General features: G+C 40.3%; 1 protein-coding gene and 1 long non-coding RNA gene across 3 annotated transcripts in view; one reads left to right on the top strand and one right to left on the bottom strand.

Moving 5' to 3' along the window:
* The window catches only part of LOC122658746, a 107,628-nt gene that overhangs the window by 83,190 nt on the left and 4,050 nt on the right, over positions 1-20,388 (top strand). The window lies entirely within an intron of this gene.
* Positions 15,043-16,950, bottom strand: LOC122658707 (UPF0481 protein At3g47200-like). 2 transcript variants are annotated; one of them, XM_043853792.1, is made up of 2 exons: positions 16,906-16,950; positions 15,043-16,574 (listed from the first exon to the last, which is right to left on the bottom strand). In XM_043853792.1, exon 2 carries the CDS (start codon positions 16,527-16,529, stop codon positions 15,084-15,086), a length of 1,446 nt encoding a protein of 481 aa, XP_043709727.1. In that variant the 5' UTR covers positions 16,530-16,574; positions 16,906-16,950; the 3' UTR covers positions 15,043-15,083. The 2 variants fall into 2 exon arrangements, with proteins under 2 accessions (XP_043709727.1, XP_043709735.1); XM_043853800.1 differs by lacking the exon at positions 16,906-16,950 and having other exon boundaries at positions 15,043-16,468; positions 16,520-16,620.

The raw sequence follows: 20,388 nt of genomic DNA on the forward strand, positions 1-20,388 counted from the left end.
GGTTCTTTAGGTGTTTGGCTTTGATTAAAGAGTCGGAAGCCAGGTGGGTGAGCTTCTGCCATGGATCTGCAGAGGGGTTCTTGTTGAATTGTGAAAGAGAGAAAGAGAGAGATATATCCAGTTTTTTTGAACCTTCAATGTATAGATTAAACATCAGCTTAAATGAATTTCGATGGTTCCCCTTCTAAAAAAAAAAAACCTTCAAGAGGTTCGCCGAGAGCTGCTTCTCTGCTTTCTCTTCTCTAAAAACCCTTGCTAGGTTTTCTAGGTTTTCTAGGTTTGAGAGGGATAGTGTGAGAATTACCATAGCAACAACGGGGGAAAAATTGCAATGGTTGATTAGCCACTGCAGTGGGGTGGGGCTGGGGGAAAAAATTGCAGCGGCGGTGGGTTACAGGAAAACAGAGGAGGTGGGTCCTGAGACTTTTGGCCGGAGAGAAGGGGAGTAAGAGAGAGAGAGAGTTGTAGATGCAATCCTCGACATTGTTGAGGTGCAGAACAGTTTCAGTCGTCGCACGGAGACGGGGTTGCAGGGGAGCAAGAGAAGGAGGGCTGGAGGGGGTGGCGGTGGTGGTGGTGGTGGCGGCGGCGGAAGAAACAGCAGAAGGAGAAGAAGGAGAAGAAGGGGAGAAAAAAGGAATAAAAAAAAAGTCATTAATTCATCATTAAGGGTATTTTAGGGATTTCACTGTGGTAAGGGTAATTTCCTAGTAAATTTTCCCTAAAAATTACTAAGGGGTAAAATAGTTATTTTAAACTTTGGATGATACTAGGAGGGTAAAATCGACATTTTATCTTTGGGGGGTTCCTTGGCTTAACGTTAGGGGGAAGTTTGATATTTTGCCAAAATAGGGTAAGTTTCAGCTATATTGGATGCTTTTAGGGGGTGTCCGTGAAATTTTTCCTAACAATAATAAGGGAAAAGTACATTGCTAGCCCCTAAGGTTTGTAGTAAATACAGAGTGATCCCGTGTGTTTCTAAATTATACAACCGCACCTCCTAAGTGGACGGTGTTAAAGAATAGAGTGTAAAATACCAACTTTGCCCTCTTCTAATATTATATATCAAAAACCTATTCAATTCAAACCCTATTCTCTGGCTTCTTCTCCTCCTTCGCTGCCGTCATCGTCGCCATTCCGGCCAACCCAACAGCTCCAGGGTTCTTCCATGAATTTTGTCAAAATGACCCCATGAGTGGACGGTGCTTTTTTTTATTATTAGATCACTAGAGGAGGAAGGAGCCCATCCCTGCAACCACATGTGTTCCTCCCGGTGCCACTGTACAAGCATTAATGGTAGGCCCAAATTTGTGCTTCACGATAATGGCAGCCTTGACTGTCTTTGTCTTTTATATATATATATATATAATACAACAGAGAGAGTAAAACCCCAGCTTCCAGAAGGCACCAAACTTTGCACCATGTTAATGGCAGCCTCGACTGCCTTTAATTTTTTTTTTGTTAATTTCTTTAACCGTCTTCATGCCAACACAGGGGTATTCCTTGTTCCAAACCAAGCAACATTCATTGGCCTTCTATTCGGTCGGCCATGGTTGTTATACACATTAGTTAACTGTGTTCACGGTGAAACAATAATGGTGTGGGCAGCGTCCTTATGCAACAAACAATAACCATAAAAGTAAACTTCATACGATCTAAGAATGTGATGGTGAAACAAGGCTCTTATACCTTTTGCTCCTGAAACACCATTCACCAATTTTACTCTGTAAGAGAAATTTAGTTACAGATGGCACCTAGTAACTCAAATATTAATATCTTTGCAAATCAAGACAACTAACTACAAAGAATTAAAATTACACTGACCTAAACTTTGCCTTTTACACCGGCTTCCTCCACTATCTCTCGCAAGGCTGCTTCTTTAATTGACTCATCTGTTTCCCAACTTCCCTGATGAATGAAGAGACCATGCTGCCTTAAAGAATCTTTGCTCTTAGAACCCAAAAGATTTGAGAAAATACCATGAACCAGCATAAATCGAATCAAGAAAGCCCCCTTTTCCCATTTTTTCCTCTGTATTTCCCTCTTCTTTTTTCTCCTCCTCTCACCGCAACGACTCCCTGTCGCCTGCGCTGCCACCGTTGCACTCAAACGCAACCCCCTGGTCACTACCTCCCATCGCTGTTGCGCCCAAATGCGACCCCCTTAGTCGTTGTGCCTTCCTACGCCTCTGTAGGCAAGTTCGAGTAGCAAGGGAAGGGAAAGGAAGCGAAGGGGTGTGAAGTTTGGGCTTCCGGGTAAAATGGTAAACTCACACCCTATTAGGGGTATATTTGTCATTTTAAAGTATCAATAGCCAACACATCAGCAACTAACGGAAATGCACTAACATATGGGGGTTGACTGTAACAAGTATCCTAAACTCAGGGGTGTTGAATGTATATTTTCAAAATACAGGGGGTTACCCTATATTTAGTACAGACCTCAGGGGGTAGCAATGTAATTTTTCCTAATAATAATAATGTAAGCCCCACCCCTCCACCAACCCAACCCAACACATATTTAAGATGAATGAAATTTTTGGTACCCAAGAACATGAAAATTTTTATTATCTTTTTTTTTTGTTTTTTTGGGTTTCAGGTATGAACCTTTAGCCACTGGGGTCCAACAAATGAGAAATTCTTCAGAGAGATTGGCTTATCTTCATTCTTATGTCTATGCAAGGAGAATATGCTACTACAATTTATTAGGCTATCAAAAATACGGTAAGTTTAACAACAAAAATTAAAAATATTGTTGGAATTTTTTCAATAATTATGTGGACGGTTTTGGGTCATTCTTTGGTTCAATGTTGGCCTAGTTTTTTGGCTAAAGGACATGTATTTTCAAAGAGACATATCTAAGGGACATGTATCTTCAAAGAGACATATCCAAGGGACATGTATCTTCAAAGAGACATATCCATTTGTATAGGTGCATTCATAGCACTTGGATTGGAATCTTTTAATCTAATCCATTTATCCAAGAGACACACCTACACCATGGGGTATCTCTAAGAGACACACCTACACCATGGGGTATCTTCAAGAGACACTTACATATAAGTGCTTGGATTAGAATCTTTTAATCCTATCCACTCATGTCAATGGACACACCCATTCCATGAGGTGTCTTGAAGAGATACATCCACCACTATAAATAGAGGTGAAATGGACAGCCCAAATCATTCAATTTTTGTGGTACAATTTCAGTCAATCAGGCATTAACAAATTCTCAATTCTCTGATAGTTTCAAGTGATTATTGTTTCTGCAAATCAGTAATCAATCCAACCTGTTTTATCTTGGGAGGCAGATTTGCTGCAACACAGTGCAGTAATAGGGTGCAAATACTGTCTTAAGGACAGAGTATTCTCGTTCGACTCAGGCTATCTCTCTGTCCTCTCCTTCTTTTGATATCAGTTTTCTAACAAATATTTACCCACACAACTTTCCTAAGGTATCATCTCTGTGATAGTTCAGGAAAACTTTTGCCCAATACAAATGAGAAAGAAGGATTAACAAAGTTTTGTTCCCAATTATAATTATGATAGTAATAAACATATACATTCCGATAATTTATTTTTTTTAATATTGGCAGCATGCTTTAGTGAACATTATGAAGACACTACAAAGTTCATGTCTAGATTGATCTCTCAAACAGGAAAATTGGTTCTCAGTCATCATTCCATAGAAAGGTTAGATTGCATGCATGGTAATGACCTGTGACGTGTGCATGCATTTGAAGTCCCTTAATAGACATATCCATGAATTTGTATTGGTTATTATCACTATCTATTTCAGGGCATGTGGACTTACTACCATCATTATCATATGGTTCACCATGCATGAGGTTCACCCCCCTTATATAACAGTATTGAATGTTTAAATGAGTAATCTCCAATATTCTCTCTTGGAATGCTGTCTATTGTAGTAATATTTGACGCCTATCAATTGAGTCCAGATCCCCTCCCCTGCGGGTAATTAACCACCCCACCACCCCATCTCACACCCTCCATGGGGTATGGAGACTGGATCCGACTCCTCTACTTCCTTCTGCCCGGTACTGTCGTGTGCCCCCACATACAAACGCTGCGGAAAGTACTGCCTTAGCCCCGCTCAGGCAAGGCATTCGGGCAGGGGTAAGGCGGTACATTCTATTAGGTATATTCTATAACCCTAATATATGTTCTAATATAAGTCTATCTGAATAAAGAATCAGGCTGTGGTGGGCCCCACTGGATAAAACCCATCTAACCTAAAACCCTAGTTTTTCCATTAAATACTAACGGGAGGCAGCAACCTGTTTATTCCAAAACTTGATATACAGGGTGTATTGCTTTAAGCAACTTTGTACTTAAACCCTAAACCCTAACACATTCTGCCTTGCTTGTATGTGAGACGCACACGGCAATAGGGGCAGGTGGAAGTAGAGGAGTCGAATGGATGGGGAGCACCTTTGAGATGTGGGAATTAACCACACCGGCCCCAATGTACATGTTGCCAGCATTCCCCGTCTACATTCTCAATGGATGCTGATGTGAATGGAATTTACTGAAAATCTGGAATGCGCAGATAAATTACTAGTTGAACTAATAATTAATTAATGTTCTATGTATGGCTTTGGTGTTACAGGAGACATTGAAAAAGCTGGACGGCAGCATCACTGCCGGCCTTGTTCATCTCAGATTTCAAAGTCCAGAAGGAGAAATTTTCATCACTCATAAAGACTTACAAAGCTGCTTTAAACGACTCAAATACATGTATCGAAGTGCCGATGATGGTGGATCAATCTACTACTACTACTTGGACTGAAGACCAAAAAAAAAACAGTTTCCAAACACAGCCCAAAAAAGAAAACCATATAAGAAATCTTTAAGCTAGGTTTTTCTTTTCTTTTCATGGTTTCCAAACACAGCCAAAAAACAGAAGGGAGGGGGGTGTATTCAAGTCCTATCATACATCAAAATAAACTGGTTGAACAAGATCCAATACTGCTTCATCTTAGCAATTGTATTACAAATACATGGGCCCAAAGTTTTATCATATTAGTCCACATATTATGGTTTATTTTCCATCACAGGAGAGCATGGCTATTGTTCATTTTGTCAAGCTAAGGGCCATTTTTCACCATATAATGTACTATATACAAACAAATCCGTTTTGAGATGTTTTATTCCCCTTTTCTGCACAATCTCAAAAGGAAAGAGATCTAAATGTAACTTCTACCAGTAATTTGAGGTCTTGAGAATATTTTATGGGTCGATGTTCTCTGTGTCACAACGCAGGCTATGCCCAAACACATTGGGGTGGCATTTCCATCATTCAGGGGGCGGGCTGGTCATTTCGCCCACCCCTCATATGTATGAGCGCAGCCTGCGCCCCCTGCACAGAAAACATTTTCCCATATTTTATTTATGGGGTTATCTTTCTGTTCCTGTCTCTTCACACATTCTTCCTCACTCATCCGAATCTGATGACAGCTCTGAGATTTCCTTGGACTTGGTGGATAGGTCTTAGCGGTAAGAAAAGACCTATGAGTGCAACTTGGGCCCAAAAGAATGAAGCTTAAACTTTTGACGCCACCTTTTCCCAGGCTTTGGTTGAAAGTTTTAGCCCGTGGGCCTGGTTAATTAGCATTAAGTCCTCAAGCTCCACCCATGGTTCGAGGAATCGGAATTGGAGTTGGAATCAGATCAAAATCGGCTGGATTTGATTCTGATTCTGATTCTGATATTGAAGAATCTCATCATTATTATTATTATTATTATTATTACTCGATGGCAGGGGAAGTCTGTTGCAGGAACTCTACTTTTGTAGGAAAGGTTGTGCATAGAGTGGAGGAGAAAAGAAAGGATTCTGACTGTAGAGTTGCAGCAACGGTTCAATGTCAAGGTCAGGAGTCAGGACATTAGGGGTGTCAATCGATCAAGTTCAGTCGGTTTCGGTCAGGCCTAACCAAGCTTCAGCAATCTCAAGCCCTACACCGTGACTGCCCATTTAGCTAATCGGGTCCGGCCTGGATGGGCTCGGCTGATCTCAGGCTATAATCGGGTTACTAGAATCGGACCTTAACCGGACCATGGACATGTTTAATTCTAAACGGTCTTTAAACGGGTCTTAGATGGGTCATTTATTAAATGGATTGTAATAATGTCATGCTTTTAATGGGTACTTCACTAATGAACTTTGACAACCATATATATAATGTACTAATGAACGAACCATGCGATACCCTCAGCAGATTATTTGTTCTCATAGATTCCAATTAAATAGTTTTGGTTTATTGCAACATCCAAATCACATAATTGTGTTGATGTGCCACATAAATTTTTAGTCTCACATATAAACAATTTGTATATCTCCTCACACATTTTGATACCGCTATCAATAGAAAATGTATCATAGGGTAAAATAAGAATTTCAAGAAATCTTAAATGGATTCAGCTAGGTCGAGTTGTAATCGGGTAGGTTAGGGCAGGCCTAGAATTGATCGATCCGGTTGAACGTTCGACAGACTAAGACCTCACACCATTTTCACCCAATTATTAAACATGTCAAGCTTAAACCCGACACGTTTAATAATCGGGTCAGGCCTGCCAGGCAGGGCCTAGAATTGACACCCCTAAAAGGTGGAGACGGGAACGGTGGTTGAGTTGCAACACAACGTCTTCTTCTGTTGTAGATGTTGCAGAGAAGATCATGAGCTGCAAATTGCATAGGGTTGTGATGGAGCTGTGCATGGAGTGGAAGAGAAAAAGGAGTCGGACAGTTTGTTTTTTTGTTATTGCATTTTTTTAATATTTAAATGCCGAGTCAAATCCAATCTAATGAAGTGGATCCGATTGCAAAGAATCGGCCCGATTCTATCTGATTCACTGATTCGGAAAAAAATCGATATCCACAATTCCAATTAGTAAAATTCTTGTTCAGCCCTTAGTTAGTAAGTACACGTATTATACGCGTACCCGAACGTTTAGATGAAAAATACTTTCGTCCCCGTACTTTCCTGTATTTTTACAAAAAAATGCATTTTTTAAACGACCGAGTATTATACTCATATAGTTCGGGTATCATACGGTTTTATACTTTTTAACCCTAATGTTTAAAAAAAAAAAAAAAAACCCAAAGAGAAATACCGTTTCACTTTCCCTTTCTTCATTCTGATTTGCGAACTGCCGAAGACCGAAGTCGAACCCTAGCAGCTACCCCCCCCCCCCCCAATCTCCAATCATCCTCACCATCTCCGTTCAACAGCCACCGGCGATCGTCAAATCCTTGATGGCGACGAAAACAGCAACGGCGACGCTTCTCAATCTTGAAGGCCTCACGGACCTCACAGTTCTCCTTTGTGGTTAGTCCGTTAGTATCCCTTTCTTTCTTTCTTTCTTCTCAGTCGTTTCAGTTTCTCTTTCTTCTTCCTTAAAATCTCCTTTGTGGTTACATGGATCATTTCCCTCCATTCATGTGTGCTAGCATGATTCCTGGAGAGTGAAACACTTCATCTTTCCTCTTTTCTAAAAACAAAACAGAGCATACTTGATAAGAAAAAACTGACAGCTTTGCAGTTTTGGGTAAAAATTGATCTTGAATTCTTACATGTATAGATTTGGAGAACTCTATTTTTTCCCAATTTTTTATGCTTTATTTTGCCTTTGAGAAATTATTTTCAATCTTAAATTTGACATTTTAGTAAGGGATCTTGTGCTCTACCTATTCATAAAATTTAAACCCATTTAACTTATGATGGCCCAAAATCTGGGCAGCTTTTAGACACCCCTTCTAGGGGTTTATTTTGGGTGCTTACAACTCTGCTCTCCCTTCACCCAAAACCCCATCCCTCCCTGCCCCCCCCCCCCCCCCAAAGTGAAGGTCGGATTCCAGTAACACAGTCCTCTGTAGGTGCCAGAACAAATAGAGTGCTCACGAGTTGGAAAAACCAACTAAGCATTGCAAGGAGCCAAAACAAATCGAGCTCTCTACAAGGAGGTGCTTATGATGGTCTAAACTCTATTGCTGTATGAGACTTATTACCTGTTTGGGGAAATTCCTAAGTCCTTTTCGATTTCCTCATGGAAGAAAACTTTTACTTCTCATCCTCCCCTAACTTTCTAAAATACCCATATTACCCCCAAAATGACATTTTCACTATTGTAGAGGACATTAGTTTGTTTATTAGGTGGTGAATGTATGTTACATAATGAATATATGCCTATTTTTTTAAAAGTATTATTGCCGTCTATGCCGTATTAAACACGTATTAAACGTGTATCGTATTATTGCCGTATATGTTTTATTAAGCCGGATTTTTTAAAAGTATTATTACCGTCTAGTCCGTTTAATTACCGTACGTATTCATTCCCGTTCAATTGTCGTTCCCGAACTTACTAACTAAGAGTTCAGCCTCCCATCTTCTGACTAATGTGGTTTTTAATCCATCAACACTAACTTTCAGAGAAAACAAAAAGCAACCAAAATATACCAGATTCAAAGAGAAAACATAAAAGCTGCGTACATAATGACCCTCCTTAGAACAAGTGGTCACGGTTACGAGTATCTGGAAACAGCCTCTCCGTGAAATGGGGGTAATGCTTTATATATTACAATCCTCCCCAGACCCCACAGTGGTGAAGGCCTCGTGCACTAGCTACACCATTTTTAAAGAGAACACAAAACAGAATCAAAAGCTAAGATACGATTGAAATTCTGGTTGAATACTATTTTAATTTAAAAATCGAACAAAATATTCTACCAAAACTAAAACTAATGGGTCAAGATGTGAACAATCATAACTGAAACCAAGAATAGGGGAAAAACCAATTCAAGCGACAATTCTTCTCCCGTGAGAATCTGCTGCCCTCCATCTCTAGCATACATTTTATGGCATTAGATAGCCAAAATGTTACTAGACACAGGATCTTCTCTATGACTCACTTCAAGTGGTAAATTTATTCTGAGGAGAAATTCAAGGATGAAACATCCATCAACTAGCATCATTGTTATAAATTCATCACTGTACGTTGGAGCTGATGATTTCGGCATAACATTGGCGTGTTCTTTCTTCTGTCTGTTTCATATATATTTTGGGTAAATTACATGTCACCTTCTAGTTTTCAAACGAAACTCAGATCATCCCTTGGTTTTTGAAAAAACTCAAATCATCCCCTGGTTTAGACCCTAATGTGACAAATTAGTCCCTATTGTTAGTTTTATGCTGTTAAGTGATGATGTCAGTCAGTTAAATAAATTTAAATCTCTAAACTACCCTTGACCAATGTTCAAGATAAAGGAAATGTAGTATTGTAAATTTAATTCTAATGTTTTAGTACAAAGGTAAAATAGTTCTTTCACACCAATAACTAACAGTAGACTAACACCGTTACTGTAGCGGGTGTGATTTGAGTTTTTTCAAAAACCAGGGGTAATCTGCGTTTCGTTTGAAAATCAGGGGGTGACGTGTAATTTACCCATATATGTTTGACATATTCTGGCAAGGCTATGTCAGGTCTTCGATCTAGAAATGAAGGTAGATACTGCCATTTATGTGTTTCCATCACTCTTAGGTTTTCCTTTCCATGGTGAAAATCAAGGGCCAATCGAGACCAACTGAGGTGTATATGCCTCTTCATTTATTTTGAGGAGTTTCTCAGGAACACGATAAATATAGAACTTAATTTGGTGGGAACATGAAGGAGGGACGAAGGGGGGGTGAGGTGGAGGTAGAATGTAGGTGCATGGGGTAGAAGGGCCAATATAGGGCAAGATGATGTAAGTACCCAAACACTGGCCCACAAGGGTAGAATTGGAAAATAAAATGATATTGGAATAAACCACTCAAGGCCAATCAGGGTTGACCCGAACCTGCCCTGGCCCGCCCTGAGCCCGAACATGGCCTGGGTTGAGATACCTTGGCCCTGAGGGCAGGTCAAGGTTGAGAATTTCTGGCCCTGAGTTAGGGCCGGGCCAGGTCAAGATTGAGGCCTCGGGCTAAGCCGAGCCCGACCCAACCTGACCCTGTCTTCTTCTTCCTGTTCATTCTTCTTCTTTCTTCTTTATCTTCTACTTCTTCTACCCAACCAGGCCAGCCCATGCATCTCCCTTTCCTAACCTGCCCAAGCCCATGCATCTCCCTTTCCCAGCTTGGCCAGCCCATGCATATCTCTCCCCCCCATTATCAGGGCCAATCAAGGTCGATCCGGACCGACCCTGAGGACGGGTCAGGGTTGGATTTTCTTGGCCCTGAGTCAGGGCCGGGTCGGGCCTAGGCTGAGTTAAGGAGACTTAGGGTTGGGTTGGGGTTTTAAAAGGCCTGGCCCAACCCGACCCTATTACAGCCCTAGGTACATATGGGTATCACTTTCTAAAACGTTGGGTACCCATGTGTAATTTACCTTAACATAGTTTAAAAAAAACAAAGATTATCTTGGGTGGATCCTATGCACAAGCACAGGACACAGGAGTGCACCAATTTACCATCCTTCCCCGTGAAATAAAAAAATGTCATCCATGTTGATGCCCCGAATATGCTCTCATTGTCCTGTGCTATTGCAGAGGCTACACAACCAAGCAGCAATCTCTTAACCCTTAAAAAAATTAGAAAAATAAAAAATAAAAACTAACCGACCCTACTTTTGCTTCACTTTTATGCGGAGGAAAAAAGATGAGGGGTTGGTTACAGCTTTGATAACGGACGTATGAGGATTGAACTCCTCTCCAGAGAATCCAGCACGCCCAGGGGGCATCCAGCCGTTGTGCTGTGCCACACACATCCTTAGGCATGCACCGAGAGTGTGATACAGCCCAACCCTTGGATGCCCCCTGAGCACTCCTTGGGCACTGAGTTCCCTGAGAGGAGCCGGATCCAACGTATGATAGTCTTGAGACGAGCACTGGGGGAAAGTTGTTGGAAAAGAAAAGCCAATTTTTTTTATTTTTTTTTGATAAAGAGAAAAGCCAAGTCATTGGACGAATTATTGGATTGTATTGTCACTCCACGACTCATTGTTCATTGTGATTCTCCTTTTAGTACAAAGGTCACATTGCTGCTTTGTCACTCGCACACACACACACTACTTTTGCTTTACTTTTATGCGGAGGAAAGAAGATGAGGGGTTGGTTCCAGGCAAGTCGGTCCAAGCTTTGGTAACGGACGAATGGGGGAAAAGATGTTGGAAGCTTTAGTAATCCCTTAAGGCCTAAGTTTTCTTGATCGTACCTTCATAATTGAGAGTGGGAGCCATTTTGAAATACGACTAATATCATCAATCAGTAAAAGATAAAAAAAAAAAAAAACAAAAAAAGAAAAGCTAACTCATTGGATTCTCATTGTCAGGCTTGAAGTTTCAGTGAAGATTCTTAGAACCTAGAGGTCCAACACCCTCCCTCCCTCATCTATGTTACTTTGAAAACCCCTCAATCTCTTTTCCTTTGAAAACATAAGCACACATAAAAATACACACACACACAGTCACAGACAGAGAGAGAGAAGCGAGAGAGAGATCAGTAATTTGGTGTGAACTAAGAATGGCCGAAGCATACACACTCTCGCAAGAGCAATCCTGCGTTTTGGAGAAAGTAATGGAAGAAATTGTAAGAGATCATGGAACATCTTTAGCTAATCTGGTCATGCATGGTAATGACCAGTGATGTGTGCATGCATTTGAAGTCCCTTAATAGACATATCTATGACCTTGTATTGGTTACTATCACTATCTATTTCTGGGCACGTGGACGTACCATCATCATATGAATCACCATGCATGAGGTTCAACCCCCCCCCCCCCTTCCCCTTTATAACAATATTGAACGTTTAAATGAGTAATCTCCAATATTCTCTTTTGGAATGCAGTCTATTGTAGTAATATTTGAGTGAGCGGGGAATCTTCACGTACGTGAACGATTCACAGTCGTTCAGATGGAATTCAATCTATGAGAATATTCCATCTGAACGGCTGTGAGTCGTTCACGTACGCTCACGTACATGAAGATTCACCAGATTCAATATTTGACGCCTATCAACTGCGTCCAAATCCCCTCCCTTGCGTGTAATTAACCACTCCATCTCACACCAACGCAGATCTTCCACGGCGTGTTGCCCTGTTCTGCCTATGCTACGCAGACACAGGGCCGCGCGCAAGACGCTCGGGCAGGGGTAAGGCAGTCAATGCGAACCGCCTTGTTTCTACGCAACACGACAGGACGAACAACCAACGCCGTAGAAGATCTGAATCCCACACCCTCCATGGGATATGGGGACCATCTTTGAGGTGTGGGAATTAACCACACCCCAATGTACATGCATGTTGCCAGCATTCCCCGTCCACATTCTCAATGGATGCGGATGCGAATGGAATTTACTGAAAATCTGGAATGCGCAGATAAATTAATTACTAGTTGAACTAATTAATAATTAATTAATGTTCTATGCATGGCTTTGGTGTTACAGGGGACATTGAAAAAGCTGGAAGGCAGCATCACTGCCTTGTTCATCTCAGATTTCAAAGTCCAGAAGGAGGAATTTTCATCACTCATAAAGACTTACAAAGCTGCTTTAAACGACTCAAATACATGTTTCGAAGTTATTTGGGTGCCGATGATGGTGGATCAATCTACTACTACTTCTTGGACTGAAGATAACAAAAAAACCAGTTTCTAGCACGGGCGCTTCAATGCCTTGGTATTGGGTGTGGGACCCTTCAACCCTTAAAATTTCATTCTTGCAACATGTGAAAGAAATATTGCATTTCCAAGGGAAGCCCATATTGGTGATCCTTGACCGAAATGGCTGGATCCTCCACACCAATGCGCTTCCCTTGGTGGAGTTTTGGGGCCCTTCAGCATATCCTTTCACAACAGAAATTGAAAAGCAGCTCCACAAAGGATTAAGTGATGCGATTGACTTCATGAATTATGCCAACAACGAGCCAAACATTGAAAAATGAGTAATGCATGCATGGATTTTATCTCTTAAATTTATTTGTTTTCCAATCAAGTTGCTTACACCTTGCATATCAAGTTTGGAATAAACAAGTTGTTGCCTCCAATTAGTATTTATAGGAAAGACTAGGATTTTAGGTTAGATGGATTCTATCTAGTAAGACCCGCCACAGCCTGTTTCTTTATTTAAGTAGACTTATATTAAAACATATATTAGGGTTATAGAATATATCCAACATATATAACTTCCAATAATTCACGCTTTTCAAATTTAATTTGTAGGTTGGGAAAGTGAAGATCATCTGCTTCTATGGAGGCCATAACGAAGATTGGATAAAAAGATTTCTGAAGAAGATAGAACTTATTGAAAAGCAAACAAATTTTGAACTGGTGATTACTTATGTTGGCACAAACAAGAAGAAAGAAGAACTTCCAAGGATTTTGAACTTCATAAAGGACATCATCTGTAGCAGAAAGAGTAGGGTTTGGTCTGAGAAAGATATCCTATCATTTTGGCGCAATTTGAAGATGTCAACATGCCCGGAGGAGACGACGAACGGGGAATATTCAAGGAGGAAAGAATTTATTAGTATATTAAGTTACGATGAATATGAGGATGGGTGGGCTCTAATTTTCAGCGACTCTAGCTCCAAACAGGAAGTTGTCAAATCCAGTGGGACCAAATTGATCGAATGTTTGAATAGCTACACCACATGCGGAACAAGATTTAAGGAACCTAAGGATTTTCTAAGAGAGTTAAATGAAGATCTACGAGTGAAGCATGCTACTCCAGAACGACATTGCATGAACGGCATGAAGGTCCCAACAACTACAGATGGTCCAGTATGGGTGCACTGTATGGAATGTGGGCGCTTTATGGATTAATTAATTAACTAGCAACTTCATTCAATTCAATTCATGGAAATGCCTGTATATGAATCTAGCTACTTTTCTAGAAAGACTAAGTACTTATTGTTATCACCTTCTAATAAGGATTTTAATTTGTTGGCATGAAATTCACATGGCGATCTATGAGTGAAATTCTGGCTGAATACTATTTTAATATAGGAAAGTAAGATATCAATTCAAAGATGGTTAGGTTCTCAGATCTGGTCAAATCATACTCACTTAAGGAAAACCAGAACAGAATTGCAGCACCAGAATAAGAATAAACATATAGCTTAATAAGCATAATTCAGAAACATACTCAAGGCCGGTCAAAGGATGTTCCAGAATAGAGGAATCGTTGAAACAATGTTGATGATCTTGTAAAAGGGACCGACCAATTTTGGAGATGGTGTGGGCAAAGCATATACTAACAAGCGACAAGGACTAGGTCAAGGTATCCATCCTCCTGATTCATTGTTACCCTTGCTTGGATTTTTCTTCATTATTCAGGTTTTAGGGGAAAAGGGGGATACCCAGTGCACGATGCTCCTGCCACTGCGGGGTCTGGGGAGGGTTATAATGAACATAGCCTTACCCCTACTTTCACAAGGAGGCTGTTTCCAGATTTGAACCTGAATGGAGCAACCTTTACTTTTGCACCAAGGCCAGAGGGAATGAAAGAAAAATGTTTATGGCTGAGAAATGAGATGATTCTTGTCTGTAGTTTGAATTCTTCCTCGGCCTGAATTTATGTAAATAGTTAAGATGATTCTTGATTCTTCCATGTTATAAGCCTATATCAGGCTCGTATGCAGGACAACTATTAATTGGGATCCACAACTCCATCAGCATTATAACCATACGATATCATCTCTAGCATGCAACTGCATTGGGGGAGGGGGGGGGTTAGGATAAATTACAAAATATCAAGTTCATTCAAAAAAAAAAAGGATCATCAAAAGGCACTTACAGTGCAAAACACTACTTCAATGATTTTCCCTCTGTCTAAATGTTGCATGCAGCGCAATCCCTGAAATACACATTCCAGATGATCCAAACTCAGGATATTCAAGAAATCCTTGTCTTGGGGATCAATGCCACACTTGCCAAAAGACTTCTGTTCAGTGATGGTTCTCTTCAGAAATACTTTGAATCATGCATGCAATTTCTTCCTGTTACTGAACAGATCCCATAAATCAAAGCCTTCCCACACCAGAACCCACTGTTGACTATTCAATCAATCCATTTGAGCAATAGATATAATTTCAACTAGCAGATATGATAGAGTATATGGTCTGTAAGAATGTAAGAACAAGCAGCACAGCTGCTGCAATAACTGAAATTATTGTCCATGGCGTGTTGAAATAAGTATGTCTCAAATTTGCCTTCCATGTATGCCAAGTAACCCTGTAATACGCATTCAAATCTTGACAGATATCACTAAAATAAAAATCACCAGCATCAATGTTAACCTCATTGACAAGTTTGTTGAAAAGTAGAGACACCTGCTCATGATCTCCTAACAAGCTTTTGATAATACCGCGCTCATGTAGCAATATAACATCCTTGGATGAGTCAATGAAGCTATCCAAGAGGGTCGCATAATCCGTGATGTATTTAGTGCCAACACAATGTAATTGTTCAAACGCAATCATATTTCGGAGGAGAGAGTCTGTCCAATCTTGGATATTTATACATGGGATTGCCAAAACTCCTTTCTTAAAACTTAGGTCCAATAAGCATTTGCCTTTGCCCACCTCAAATTTGACTCCTGCTTCGCGAAGCTGTGTCACATTGTGGGGAAGTTCAAGCTCCTCATTTCCCAATGATGTATTAGCTGATGAAGGGATATAGCAGTCCCGTACATAGTCAAGCAAATGCTTTACTTGGGAGGGTCTGAAGAGTTGTTCGCGCATTTCTTCAGTTGATTCTGAATCTGTTTCTCCATTCTCTCTCAGCAATGCACATGAGGATGAAGAGGAGCAACAATCACAAACAAAAGCAAGCAGCTGCTTTACTTGGGAGCATTTAGAATTCTCCCTCAACTCTTGTTCCTCCTTTGGCACCATACGTGAAAAGGAAAAGCGAATAATTTCAATGAGGGAATTGTGTCCGTATCCTTTGTTTAATTTGTATAAACACTCAAGAACAAAGAAGGGCAACTGATTTTCGAGCAGTATAAGGTCACATTTTATGGCATTAGACAACCAAAGGTTACTAGACACAGGATCTTCTCTATTATTCACTTCAAGTGGCAAATTTCTGAGGAGAAATTCGAGGATGAAACATCCATCAACTAGCATCATTGTTACAAATTCATCACTGTTGAAGCTGATGATTTCGGCATAACATTGGCGTGTTCTTTCTTCTATCTGTTTCATATTTTTGACATATTCTGACAAGTCTATGTCAGGTCTTCGATCTACAAATGAACGTAGATACTGCCATTTATGTCTTTCCATCACTCTTAGGTTTTCCTTTCCATGGTGAAAAGGGCCAATGGAGACCAACTGAGGTGTGTATGCCTCTTCATTTATTTTGCGGAGTTTCTCAGGAACACGATAAATACAGAACTTTGAGGACAAGGGAGGGACAACATTTAATCTTTCTTGGATAGATGCCACCAATATACTTTCTGGATCTCCAATTGGAAGGGAAATGCACTGACCACCTTCATTTTGTTGTTCCAAAGTATCTATAGGACTGGGCATTGTATTAATCTTTCACTCTTCTACTGAATAAAGTGGGTAAGATAACTGGCAGAAATATAATCTTGATCAATACCAACAAAAACCAACCACATAACAGAGAGAGAGAGAGAGAGCATACAAAGCCTTCCCTAGGAGATTTCAAGCATCCATCCAGTAGTGGAGAGAAGAAGAAGAACAAGAAAGAGAGAGAAAGAAACATAAGCTTACCTGATTTTTGTATAGGCCTGCAAACCTTGCTGGACATGAATTTGGGTGGAAAGAGAAGCCCTGAAAGAGGGATAACATAGCAATGAGTTTCTAGTGCTTCAGCTAAAACTTATAGGCAAAAACCTCATAACGACTCAATGCCTCTACTATGTTCTTTTGTTTTCTATACCATGAATTACAGAAAAGAAAATGAAAGCAAGGAGTACCAGAAGGTCTGCTCCACCCTTTACAATTTGGTTATTAGGTAATCAAAACAAACAGAGAGGATTCCAAACCCTACTCTCAAACCAGAGAGAGAAAGAAAGAATCAAATATCAGCAAGGGCTACAGAGAATATTATGGTTGCCGTAAACACAGAGTACCTACAGAGTACAGATTACAGAGAGAAAGAGAAGACTACCAGCAAAAATCGCTGGTGCAAAACCCAAAAGGTATTTGTCCCAGTATTCGGATTCTATGGTTTTCATTTATGCACACAAAAGCAAACAGCGCTCCCCTTGGCTTTTTACTGGTGGCAGCTCAAATCAATCACGTCGCACCGCGTGTGAGAAAAGCTAACCCGGCCCTTCACTCTTTCCAACCTCAGGCCTGGTTACTGGTAAGTGGTAACAGTATACGTATAGCCTTGAAACGAGCATTGGATTCTCATTATCAAACTCGAAGTTTCAGTGAAGCTTCTTAGAGCCTAGAGGTCCAAGACCCTCATGTCTGTTCCTTCGAAAACACTCCCACACACAAAACAGAGCGAGCGAGCGACCGAGCGAGAGGGATTAGTAACTTGATGTGAACTAAGAATGGCAGAAGCACACTTTCGCAAGAGGAATTCTGCGTTTTGGAGGAAGTAATTTCTTCCATTGTAAAACATGATGGAATATCTTTCTCATCTGAGGATTTAGGCATCATCAAGCGTATCATCTCCCCTGAGGATTTCCAAAACCTAAGACGAAAATTTTCTGTGTTGAGGAAAGTATCTAAAGACAACAACGAGTCTATGGGGACTTCTTCGGACATCATCAGCAAAATAGGTCGATTGTCTCTGGAGTTTAGGTATGAAGCCCTGACGGGAGTAATAGAGAATATCTTCCACAATGCCCTCTTCAGGGTCAAATCGGTGAGTTCTCCTCTTGTAAGAAAATCCTTATGCTAAGGAAAAATTAAAAAACAACAAAAAAGAAGAGTTCAGCTAATGCACAATTTGATTGAATTGTAGCTTTTCTTCTTGTTAATTATTTTGGTTAACAATAGTAATTGTGGTTTTCTAGGGTAATCAAACTATTCAATAATCAGATTTAGGACTTCTCTAGCCTAGGAAATTCAGGTAGATCAAATTACACCAATCCTAGAATGGCTAATAATACCAAACTGGTCTCAATACTTAATTAGATCCTTGTCTCTAGCCTTAGACTACCTCGATCCTCAATTTTATATGGGTTTGTTACTTGTCTCTCAACTTGGGCTGCTTGGTAAGCTAGATTTGGTCCTTTTGTTGTTAGTTTTAATTTGATAATTGATGAGCTAAGGCTGCTTGCTCAATTTCAATGGAGTTGGGGTTAAGTTCCCTTTGCACTGGCCAACCTGCTGAGTTGTGTCACCAAGATTATTGAATGTGAATTGGAGCTGCATTTGTCTTTTTTGTTTTAGGCAGCATAGAAAAAGAAATCACTAGACAGAAAGGAAGAACAACATTTCACAAGTGCATATCGACCAGGCAACAAATGTCCCTTGTCAACAGTAACTACTGCTAGTTCTAATAGCATAAACAACAACTAAAATGAGCAGAAAAAGAGTGTATAGTTCAAAGCTTGTCATAAACCAGCTAGTGAAGACTTCAGTGTCTGTAGCATCTCTACTGCTTCTCTTTTGCATCCACCTAAGAGACCACAACTTAAAGAGAATTACACAAACGGAAAGAGCCACCTCTACCTCTAACAAACCCTATCATCACATAAGAAGATAGCACTTTTGGAGTTCCAATCAATAGAATCACATCTATTATGTTTCCGATGAAACATAAGGATTGACAAAGCTCATTGCTTCTCAAAGGAAGCATACAATGCATACTTGCGATAATAGCTTGAGGATTGGGAGATTATGCTCCAAAAGAGAAGCAGTCCTAGCTTTCCAAATTGTTGAACGTAGGGTACAAACGAAAGCTTGATTTTCTTTAGAAATACACTAATTATTTGGAAGATCAACTCATAATTTCCATCATTCAAGCCAAGGTAAATTATCCAAAACATCTGTCCATAACCCCAAGTGAGATAATGCTCTTGCGAATGGAATTCGTCCGTTCTCTAGATGCGAACATGAATTTTTAGGGTGGACCTTGGTGCAACGGTAAAGTTGTTCCATTGTGACCAGGTAACGGGTTCAAGTCTCAGGAAACAGCCTCTCCGCGAAGCGGGGGTAAGGCTGCATACATTATGACCCTCCCCAGACCCCGCAATGGTGGGAGCCTTGTGCAGTGGTTATGCCCTTTCTTTCTTTTTTTAGAAGGAAACAAAGGGGGTTATAACCTTTGTTCGATATAGTTAGGAGTAAAAAAATCCCCACACAATCAGCTAACCTGACATGAACACTGTTGGAAAAATCTGGCCCAAAACAAATGTATTTTGTGTTATCTTGCACATCATTATTGGACATTTCTATTTTCTTATGTGACATTTGGCATATTTTTGTGGCTATTAAATTGATTGATTGGTACCATTGTTTTTGGTCTACTAGATTAGTGGACCAGTTTTGTGGAACCAAAAGGCCACTGTGTAGTCCTTGGCTTGACCACACCTATCATGATGCACTACATGTTAACGTGTGCATTTGTTGAACTGTGACATGTTTGTGTTGGGGTGTGTCCTGTATTCTACGTGTCCACATAATTATTATTGGGTCTATATTTGTAATGGGATCAGGTTTTGGGTCCATTACATGTATAAGGGTAAAATTATAACTATGTAGGGATTAGGGTTTAAGGTTTCCTATATATTGTCTTTGTGTAGAAACCCTAGATACAAGCAAAGGGGAGATCACATTGTGAGGTAGAGAGTTATCCTGGCATAGTGAAAAATTTTTGGCTCTCCTGGGTAGATGTAGGCATTCTTGCCAAACTACGTTAAATTCATCATGTTGTGTGTAATTGTTTACTTGGTTTCTTCATCGTGGTTGAGCATTAGTCTCCAAGTAGTATCAGAGCAAAGTTCGGCAGATCGTTGCTGGGTGTGCACGAAGATTTGGAAAATGGGCGATGCGCAAGGAGAGTGGAAGAAGGTTTTTTTTTTTTTTCACCGTAGAAACGTGGACTTGGCTTTCTCTCTCTATCCATGGAGTTGTTGGAGTAAGGAGAGGGAGAAAAAGGGAAGAAAAAGGGGTGTGCATGTACGATTGCAATTCCAATAAGCACATGAGAAGAGAAGAGAAGAAAAAAAAGGAATAAAACAATCACACAAAGTCGGTTTGTGTTGAGATGAGAAAGAATGGAAACCTATGAGAAGGATATACTTCAAAAGTGGGAGAAAGTGCACAAACTCCTAGGAGGTGTTGTGTTGTACCTATACCGTGAGTAGGTGTATACGCCTCATTTTTACACTCTAAAGGCCGCTTTGACAAATAATGAGTATCCCTTAAGGCGTGGAGATCTTGTATCTATGGATTGGGG

The sequence above is a fragment of the Telopea speciosissima genome, chromosome 1 (genome assembly GCF_018873765.1).
Source record: "Telopea speciosissima isolate NSW1024214 ecotype Mountain lineage chromosome 1, Tspe_v1, whole genome shotgun sequence".
NCBI lineage: Eukaryota > Viridiplantae > Streptophyta > Magnoliopsida > Proteales > Proteaceae > Telopea > Telopea speciosissima.

What these genes read in the sequence shown, in the direction of transcription:
- LOC122658707 (XM_043853792.1), bottom strand. Translation starts at nt 16,529, where the DNA reads ATGCCCAGTCCTATAGATACTTTGGAACAACAAAATGAAGGTGGTCAG.